This window comes from Amaranthus tricolor, chromosome 8 (assembly GCF_026212465.1).
Source record: "Amaranthus tricolor cultivar Red isolate AtriRed21 chromosome 8, ASM2621246v1, whole genome shotgun sequence".
Taxonomy (NCBI): Eukaryota; Viridiplantae; Streptophyta; class Magnoliopsida; order Caryophyllales; family Amaranthaceae; genus Amaranthus; species Amaranthus tricolor.
The window spans coordinates 10,246,683-10,257,321 of NC_080054.1; the positions used below are offsets into that span (position 1 = coordinate 10,246,683).

Below are 10,639 nucleotides of genomic sequence, written 5' to 3' on the forward strand. Positions count from 1 at the left end.
ATCTCATTGATAAAATCCTCAGTTTTTATGATCGTAGTAAAGTTCGTACATCCATAGATCAGGACGACGATCCAGAAGGTGCTCAGAGAAGAGAAACGAATAACAGTGGAGGAGGCACTAAAATATCTGGAAAGGTTAACCGTTTCTTCTCTTGTCATAACCCACTTGTTTTCCCATTAACATTGGGCCGGCATGTTTCAAAAACTAGCCAAAAAATAAAGGAACTAGCTGATCAGTTGCAAAACGAGTCCGATCCTGTAGACCTTCCTGAAAGAGAATTTATTCCTCCTCGGTACTTCAGACTTGCTGAAAACAAAGTCATCGGTAGGGAGTCTGATAAAAATAACATCATAAAGATGCTGCTACAACCAAAGCCAGAGTATGAAGCCAATGTTTCTGTCATCCCCATAGTTGGATTACCAGGAGTAGGAAAGTCAACTTTGGCCAAGTATGTGTATGATGATGTAAAGGTTGATAATCATTTTGACCTAAAAATCTGGATCCGGGCATCGCAGATCACTGAGGAAGAAATCATTCAAGAAATTGTCGAGTCTTGTACTAACAGCAAGTCTGTCGATAAAAGATTTTCTACACGAGCTAGCACTTCCCATTCCCGATTTTGGGATGTTTTAGGATGCCAAAGCATTGATGGGTCTATAACTCTTCCGGGTGACGGTACGAGTAAGAGCGAAGCTGACATCTCCAAAAACCGACTTCGGAAAGAGATCAAAGGAAAACTGTTTTTACTCATCCTAGATGATGCCTGTATCATAACTTGGCAGCGCTTGAAAAACTTGTTAGCTGGAGGAGCAAGAGGAAGTCATATTTTAGTGACTACACGGTCTAGAGAGGTAGCAGATCTTTCAAAAACTGAAAGTGTTAATGTCTACCAATTACAAGGCCTAAATGATGAACACTCTGAGTCATTGTTCAGAACATTTGCATTCGGACAACAAAGTCAAAGTGAACACGAACAGAAAATTGGGAATTCAATTGCTAAAATTTGCAAAGGTAACCCACTTACTATAAAGGTAGCAGCAAGTCTTCTATATGCGAAAAATGAAGACTATTTATGCTCTTTCAATGATGCCATTCCTGGTGAGGAACATGACGAACATATCATGAAGCATGTCTTAAATTTCAGCTTCACTGAACTTCCAACTCGCCTCAAGGTTTGTTTAGGTTATTGTTCCTTGTTTCCAGAAAATCATATTTTTAACAAGCACGATCTCATCAGTCTCTGGACAGCACAAGGGTTTGTTGAACAACAGCAGGGCAAGATTCTCGAGGAAACTTCAGAGAAGTACTTTCTAGAATTGTCTCGGCGCTGCTTTTTTGAGGATGTGAGCACGGATGACTTGGGGAACATTATGAACTGTAAGATGCATCCCATTATTCATAGCCTGGCAAGTCAACATGCAGTTGGGGTGGTGAATATGAATGGGCCAGATTCAAGTGCCAACCAAGTTCTGGATTCAGAATGCAAACATGTTTCATTCACCTACGCTAAAGATCCTCAAAATATAGCCTCATCTAAAACGCATGCTCAAAATCTACGCACACTAATTTCAGTCAAGGAACCAGATTGTGACACAGTGATGGCTATGTCGGTGTGTGATTTGTTGCTATACAGTTTCAAAAGCCTTAGGGTTCTAGACTTCCATAGTCAAGGCATAAAAGAAATACCTGTTTCCATTGGTAAGTTAATCCATCTGAGATATCTTGATCTCTCTGAGAATAATATCGTCACTCTTCCAAAGTCTATCACAGAACTGCACAACTTGCAAACACTGAAACTTAATGCATGCATGAAGTTGGAAAAATTACCTGGTAACTTCGGAGAACTAGTCAATCTTAAACGTTTCGAAGTAGACGAGTGCAATAGCCTGACTAGCATGCCCCTTGGACTAGAGAAACTAAGTCAGCTTGTGACGCTAAGTAGATTCATAGTCAACAAAAACTGTTCCACAGAACTACAAGTTCTCAGCATGCTGACCAGCTTGAGAGGGAGGCTGGCAATCGAGTTGTCTGGAGAATGGGCAACTAATATACCTAGCAAACAACTGGCCGAGTTAGACAGGAAGGTGCATTTAGAGAAATTAAAGATAAGCTGGGCAAAAACAGAGTCTAAAAAATCAGACTACCAGCAGCTTCTTGAGCAGCTCCAACCAAATTCAAACCTGAAAAGCCTTTGGATAGAAGGGTATAAAGGAGATTACCTTCCAAAATGGGCAGAAAGGGATATGTTGACTTCTCTACCAAACTTAGTGGTTATCAGCATCGAGGGGTGTGAAAAATGCAAGTATCTCCCACCATTTGGTGCACTTACATCTCTCAGGCGACTCACACTAAGACACATGCCTAACGTTCAATATGTAGAAAGGGAAACTACATCAGAATCACTAGCAAGTGACAGTCAAGAAAACACTACAGAATGCACAATATTCTACCCGCAACTAGAAGAACTTACCCTTCACAACTTCTACAAGCTGGAAGGATGGCGGAAAGAAGTGATGATTACTTCACAGAAACAAGAAGTGATTCGAGTGTTCAAACGTCTTACCAAATTAAGGTTATGGAACTGCCCAAATCTAAAGTCAATGCCTCTGTTTTTTGAAGTTTTAGACCTTGATTTACGCAACGTCAATCAAAAGCTGCTGGAAGAATGTGCCAAGAAGACATCTACTGCCATTCGACAGCAGCCCAAGAACAAGTCTAGAATCGAACAACTGCAGATTAAAGGATGCTGTGACCTGAAAAGCTTCGAAGTAGTCAGAAAGGGGCTAGGAAGTCTTCCTGACCTGAAACAGCTTGTGATAGAGAGGTGTGATTCGTTACTTTCACTGGCTCCAGAGCTAAAATACCTCTCTTCCCTAGAGAGGTTGGAGATCTCCAGTTGCAAAAAACTCAATCTTTCTGACAAAGATAATAGTGGAACAGGCAAGAGTAGTAGCAAGTCATGGATATCACGTAGCATCTGGAAGAGTCCATGGACTTCATTGAAACTCCTTCTCCATTTGACCCTATGTGAACTCCCAAAGATGGAGACTCTCCCTGACGGGCTGCAGCTGGTTCAAAGTATCAGATCACTATGGATAATATCCTGCCCTGTCTTGAGAGAGCTGCCAGATTGGATCAACAGCCTGACAGCACTTCAGCACCTCCGTATCAACAACTGCCAGGGTGTAAAAAGCCTGCCAGAAGGGATCAAGGAAATCAAATCCCTGGTGAAACTCGAGATTACTGAATGTCCAGATTTAATGAAACGTTGTAAAGTACACACAGGGGAAGACTGGCATAAAATCAAGCATGCTTGGGTTTTGCTTCACAAGTCATGGCGTTATGGACTTATGTCAGAGCAAGGAAACTCCCAGAAAAGATCTGTTGTCCGAGAAACTACTGACGTTAAATACTACATTGTTCCTGTTATAGCTGCAGGTAAGATGATTCCTAAGTGAGTTCGATCAGATTTCACTTCTACTATTCCAAGACTTCTGTATAAGTTTTATTTCTTGGTTTCATGTGTGCAGTATTAACATCAGTTTTTATCTTGCAGAAGCCATTATCTGACAATTCATTGCACAAAAACTTCAAAGGAGCAATGAGAGATAATTTGTGTTTGATCCAAGCGAAAGAAGATAAAAAAAAAAGAAAGATGCATGATAACTTCCTTTAAAGGTAAGTGTTGCAAGAAAAAAAAACGCAATGAAGTTTAGAGAAAGTATGATAACAAAAATACAAAAATGCTACTAACATAAGCCCTTATTCAATAAAGGATGTTAAAAGAGTATGGAGCCAATTTTCGAATGGTAGGTATTATATTTCAATATCTGTCACTTAATCTGTTTTAGATGTACCATACTTGGGCTGGCACATTTTAGCTGGATTTAAACTTCTAAAACCGTTGTTAATATGGGCAACCTATGAAATACTTTTTCGACAAGAACACATGAACGGGTAACTGCAAGCCATTCAAAATGCATACAACGACAATCATAAATAGCTTGGTAATTTTATTTCTTCAATTTCAAATTCCTAAACCTAAAATGATGAAAATCTATTTATATGTTAGTATTCATACCATTTTGTGAAGTGTAAATCCAATGAAATTTTAAAAAGATTATCAATGATTTTAAGAAATTTAACAAACACGCCTAGGTAGTTCTCATTTAATAGAATTGAGATAACGTAGTGGAGCTTGTACTAGTCAAAAATATCTGACGAGAGTGAAATCATTTGGGAAACTATGAAAAAGAGGTCTAGTTATAGATAAAACTCTAACCTGCCAAATCTCTTGTTCTTATCCTCCTTCAGAAATTTAGCATATACAAGTGTTGTGGTCAGTGGCGAATTGAGGGTTTATAGTCCCCTACGGCACCAACGAATGGACGAAATTAGCTAGAGTGAGCAGCATATAGCATCTTTGTGAAACAGTCTCCCAAACTAGGAAAAAGGTTTAATAGCAGCGATTCCCTAGTAAAATAGAGAAGAGGGAGTTGGGAGGGGTAGTCAACCACTCACTTGAGATTCATATTGATCAATCAAAAAAGTCAACCATGGTGTTTTGTTATTTAGCTAACCTGGCTTCACCTAAAACATAACATTCATAAAATGAATTAAGCAAAAAACTCAAATCTATCCCCACAAACCAAGACTCGCAACTTTGGATTTGCAGTCTAGCTTCACAGTAATTCAAGTGAGATTCTAACCAAATACCTAAAAGCATAATCTGCAACTTCCACTTCTAATTTCTAAAGAATCCATGCTCTTCTGTGAATCTGTGTACTTGGTGTGCTATTGAATTCACATAACCTCAATGAACATCAGGTTCTAGAATACAATGGTAGTGATGTTGAAATTTTAATTAACCGCAAGCGCACGATGTACGTGTAGCAATACGGGTCGAACTCAGGGAAGCGAGTTATTAGATTCGTTCAGTTTATAACCACGAGATACGGACAAACAAATATAAGTGGATTGAAAATCTAATACTACTATGTGCAATAATTTAAATAATGCAAATGAAACTAGTAAATAAAGCAAAGACAATAGTTGATATGAATATAACGTTAAGGAAACAAATCCAGGATTTCGAAAATCGTCTAATTCTGACATGGAAGTCAATTACTTTCATAATTGTATGAAATTGAGTCTTTGGCATGATTAAACGTGATCTAATTAATCTCAAGCTTCCGCTTTATTGATTAAGACCTTACTAGTATTAAACCTCAAACTTCCGTTATGTTGGTTAAACTAATAGCAATTCAACTTAAATATACCTCAATCTTAAATTAATCCTAATCTCAAACTTCCGTTTTATTGAAAAGGTTAATAAAGATGTATAAACTAAGGTTCATTAAGCATGAGTTTAATCATAGACCCAAATTTTACACAATTAATCAATAAAATATCATTTCATGCTTCGAATTAGGGTTAATCCCTTAATCCTAGAAGAGAAATCTACTCGCTGAACATAATAACTAAAATGAAATTATAATAAGCAAAAACCCTAATTTAGATGATGAACATGATGAAAATAATGAATTAAAGACAATTTAATGAATAATTAAAGGACAAGATAGAGAAACTTACAAATTGGAACATAAACAAACCATAGATTGCATAAATAAATGAAAGTTGCAATGAAAAAACATAAAAAACTAATTTTAATAAACTAAAAACTAAAAACTAGAGTATTTAGGGCATCTAAGGCACTAAAAGCACAAAAAACTAAAATTAACAATGTCTATTTTTATTCTAAGGTTACTTGGGGAACAATCTCCCCAAAAATAATTGATTTCTTATAATAGAATAAAGCTAAAATAAATAAAACCACTAAAATAGTGAAAGAAAACTATCAAATGTGGATACCAGCTGTTGGAGACGAGTCATATCTTTCAAGCGACGACTCTTCGCTTTGCTTCTAAATTGGATATATAATATACCATTGGAAAGCTCTTGAAGTCTAATTTCCAATGCTGCAAATATTGCATTAAGGTGATCTTTCTATCAAAAGTTATGACCAAAAGAGTGAGCATATATTAAATTTCACCTCAGAACTTATGCATTTTATACACTTTTCTACTTTTTTGCCCATATTCATTGTAAAACATCTTCAAACGAGAAATAATCTCCTAAGTAAACTCCTTCATAACCATAAGGATTTTGCTTAAAACAATCAAACCAGCTCAAAATCAACATGAATAACCAAAATGGGTAAAGTAACATAAATCTTTAAAATAAGGATGGAATTACCAACAATAACCAAATTTAGATGGCGTTGTTATCAGATACCAAAAAACACTTATATGCAATAAGAATCAAGATTAAGAATAAAGATTAGAATAACAAGATTAAGAATATGAGATTAAAATTAAGATTAAGATTAAAGATTAGAGCATAAAGATTAAGATTAAAATTAAGAGTGAAAATACCTAAAAAAAACCCACAAAGTTGAACATAAAGTTTAAGATTAAGATTAGAACAAAAAAATTAAAAAAAGTTTTCCCCGGAGCAGGTTCCGCAAGGGGGGCCATACATAGATCCGCCCATGGTTGTAGTGAATTAATAGCTTTGATTATATGGAGAGTTAATTAATCTCTTAATATTATCTTATGAAAAGAAGAACAAGAATGAGAGTTTCTTAAGAGAGAAATTAGAAATGCTATGGGATGGGATAAAATATCCCTTGGCATGGATCCTCTATTTACACAGCAATGCATCAAACAACACCTCCCTTTGAAATAAAAGTGTTTCACCAAGCAAAGCAGCTTATGAATCGAATTAATGACTCATCAAACCAAAGCAATCACAATTAACTTCCAACCAAAAGTTAATTCATCATTAGTAGTGTTTTGATCAAAACAACACTAACAAACAAAACCAGATAAAATGAATAAAAACTGCGAAAAACAGGACAGATGACTGGCGACGAGTCGTTGCCCAAACGCCGAGTTGTAATTATATAGACTATTATTTCTCTTCTAATCTTTAACATCTAGAATTTAATCAAGAGTTATAATTCTTTCTTCATTTATTTTCTAATTCACATCAATTGTGATAGGTCTTTGAGTTTTAAGAGAGTTAGATTAGTTTTTTATTTATACCTCAAACTTAGTATACTTTTGAATGTATTCGATTATTGTATCTATTGTGAGCGTGAGATTTCTCTTTTGTTAAGAGGAAATTTGTAGATGTTCTAAACCATTCTTCAAGGGGAAGAACGTGGTGAGATAAGATAGAAAGATCTCGGTGGTTTAGGTTCCAAATAATAAAAGAGGTTTGACTTCTAAAGGTTGGCAAAGAACCATAGACGGGGGAGTAAGCTATTAATAGGTAAACCTCGATAAAAATTCACGTTTTGTCTACCTTAAGTTATGTACTTTAGTATTGTTCTTTATTAAGTTTTTATACACTAGTGGAAAAAAATGTATTTGCTGCGGTTTTTATGTATTGGCAGCAAAAAATAGGAAAATGTATCAGAAAAAAAATATATATACTAATTGCTGCGGTTTTCCAGTTGACCGCAGCAAATAACCTTTCACATTGCATTAATTGCTCCGGTTTTTTCACAACCGCAGCAAATAAATCTTCAAAATTAGATTAATTACTCCGGTTTTGTTTAAACCGCAGCAAATATATCTTCATGAAAATGCTAATTGCTCCAGTTATGCCCTAGACCGCAGCAAATAGTCGTTGGAAATAAAATTACACAGCATACAGTAGCATAAAAACGAACCCGCCATTTCTTTTTTCACAAAACTCTTCTTCAACGTACATTATACACTTTGCTTCGTTCTCTCAAACCCATTGAAAAAACGCTTCATCTTCATCTTCATCTTAATCTGCTTCGTTGCTCTTCTTCATCTTCATCTTCATCTTCAAACTTCTTCATCTTCATCTGCAAACTCTTCTTCATTGTTCTCTGTGTTAACAGTTTCTTAACAGTTCTTCATCTTCTTGGTTCATAAACCCACGAAATTTAATACTTGGGTCTTGCTCATCTTCAAAACCCACGACATTAAGGTAACTTTTCTCCTTTTCATTTGTTAAGCATTTATGTTTTGCAAGATATTCATGAAAAAACTCGAAAATTATGGCAACCGTTTGTATATATACTAATTTTGTTTCTCTGTTTTTTGTTGTAGATAACATAACCCACGAAATCAAGATAATTATATTTATTTTACTAATTTGCAAGTTCATATCTTTATTGTTTAACATGTAATTTAGTAATGCAGTGAATTTTTGTTTGAATTGTTATTTGCAAATGATATGTATTGTACGTTTTGCTTTTGCTTGTACTGTGTTCCTTTGTACTGTGTTCGTTTCTTGCTGCTGTCAAACAGAAGGTAAATCCTTCTTGATTCCTTTTTGCTTTTTCTTACTGTTTTATTTAAGTGAATAGTTTGACAATAAGTGTATATTTTTTCTTGCTGTCAAATTATTGTTTCTTGAATGGATTAGGAGAGTCTCACGAAAATCATTGTTTTATTTAAGTGAATAGTTTGACAATAAGGAAGAGATTATTGGACTTGGTATGTATATGAAGTATGTATATTTAGGGTTAAATAGATTTGGTATAAATAAGAGTATATTTTTTTAGGGTTAAATATGTTTGTTATAAATAAGTATATATGTTTAAAAGTTGTGTATTAATTTTGTTTTGAATCAATTAATCACACTAATTAGGATGACAAACGATCGTTCTTGGATGTATGGAGGCATTGAATCGTCGGAATTTATTGATGGCGTATTAGAATTTTGTAGTATTGCGGTTGAACATCAAGTTAAGACAGGGGGAGTTGGTTTTTATTGCCCATGTGTCAGTTGTGGCAATGTATCAAAGGTAGATAGTGTTGATATCCTTAGGGAGCACATACTTCAACGTGGGTTTAGGCCTCAATATCATGTTTGGGTTTGGCATGTTGAGGAGGGAGTTTACAAAGAGAAAAGTGTTGTTGAGGACGTCAATAATGTGGCCGATGTCAATGAGGATGTAGTAGATCATGTTGATGGGTATGAGACAGATGAAGAGAATGTCGATGAGGATGTGGATCGTGTTGATGAGATGATGGAAGGAGTCGAGGATGAGATAGGAAAACGTCCTCGTGTTTTTGACTTGTTGACAGAGGCTTCTCAAAAGCCTTTGTACCCTGGATGTACAAAGTTCACCAAACTAACAGCAGTGTTGACAATTTTCAACATTAAGTCAAAGTTCAATTGGAGTGACGCTAGTTTGACAATGTTATTAGAAGCGTTAGATGAGATGTTTCCTGAGGGAAATGAACTTCCAAAGTCGACATATTATGCCAAAAAGCTCATGTGTCCTTTCGGCTTAGAGTACCAGAAGATTCATGCGTGTCCGAATGATTGTGTGTTGTATCGGAATGAAAACGAGAACTTAGAAGAGTGTCCTAGGTGTGGGTTATTGCGCTACAAGCGTAAAGGGGCTCGGGATGCTAAAGGGCCCCCGGCTAAGGTATTGTGGTATCTTCCAATAATACCTAGATTCAAGCGCTTGTTTTCTATAAAGAAAGATGCGTTAAATTTGAGGTGGCATGTAGATAGTGTGAAGAAAGGTCACTTGCTCACACATCCATCTGATTCTCCGGAGTGGAAGGGTATTGATAGGTTGCATAAGACTTTTGGGGATGAGGTTCGTAATTTAAGGCTCGGACTGTGTACGGATGGAATGAACCCATTCGGCAATCTTAGTTCTCAACATAGTACTTGGCCGGTACCTTTAGTGATCTATAATTTACCACCTTGGTTGTGTATGAAGCGTAAGTACATAATGTTTTCGCTTCTTATCTCGGGTCCTAAACAACCTGGCAATGACATAGATGTGTATCCTGCACCTCTCGGGTCCTAATGAGGAGTTCACCTTGCGTGCAATGCTTTTATGCACCGTTAATGATTTTCCAGCATATGGCAACTTATCGGGGTATAAGAACAAAGGGAAGAAAGCATGCCCAATATGTATCGATGACATGGAATCCACGTGGATTCCTAAGTGCAAACACGTATTCATGCACCATCGAAAGTTCCTTCCACGAGACCACCAATATCGTAAGAAGAAGAGGTTGTTCAACGGGGAGGTTGAGGACCGTGTAGCTCGTCGACCGTTGACCGGTTATGAGGTTTATGAACAGGTTAAGGGAGTTGAGACTGTATTTGGTAAAACGGGGCAAGTACAAGGGGGTGAAGACCGGTTATGGAAAAAAGAATCAATCTTTTCGAAGCTTCCATATTGGAGAGATCTACAGGTTAGTCATTGTCTTGACGTTATGCATATAGAGAAAAATGTATGCGATGCCATACTTGGGACTCTCATGAACATTCCGGGTAAGACAAAGGATGTTAGGGCCGTGCGAGACTGGTTTGAATGTAAGGGTCTTCGTCTGGAGTTGTGGGCACATGTTAAGGTGAGTAAGAAAAGAAATAGAGCTGATGAAGTTGGTGGCAGTAAGAAGAAGATGAGTATGACAAAGTTTATTTGCCTCCAGCTTGCTACACATTGTCCAAAGCAAAGAAGCGGACATTTTGTGAGTGTTTGTATGGCATTCAGGTTCCGTCTGGGTACTCACCCAACATGAAGAGATTTGTGAGCCTAAATGGTGAGCTGAAGTTGGGAAGC

The 10,639-nt window shown here is 36.6% G+C and overlaps 1 protein-coding gene across 1 annotated transcript; it reads left to right on the plus strand.

The window, feature by feature from the left end:
* Positions 1-342: 342 nt before the first annotated feature.
* LOC130820572 (putative disease resistance protein RGA3) lies at positions 343-4,071 on the plus strand. The gene is made up of 2 exons (XM_057686002.1): positions 343-3,438; positions 3,557-4,071. Exons 1-2 carry the CDS (start codon positions 357-359, stop codon positions 3,568-3,570), a joined length of 3,096 nt encoding a protein of 1,031 aa, XP_057541985.1. The 5' UTR covers positions 343-356; the 3' UTR covers positions 3,571-4,071.
* Positions 4,072-10,639: the final 6,568 nt, after the last annotated feature.

Excerpts from the sequence above, each read along its gene's own strand:
- LOC130820572 (XM_057686002.1), top strand. The coding sequence starts at position 357 with ATGCTGCTACAACCAAAGCCAGAGTATGAAGCCAATGTTTCTGTCATC.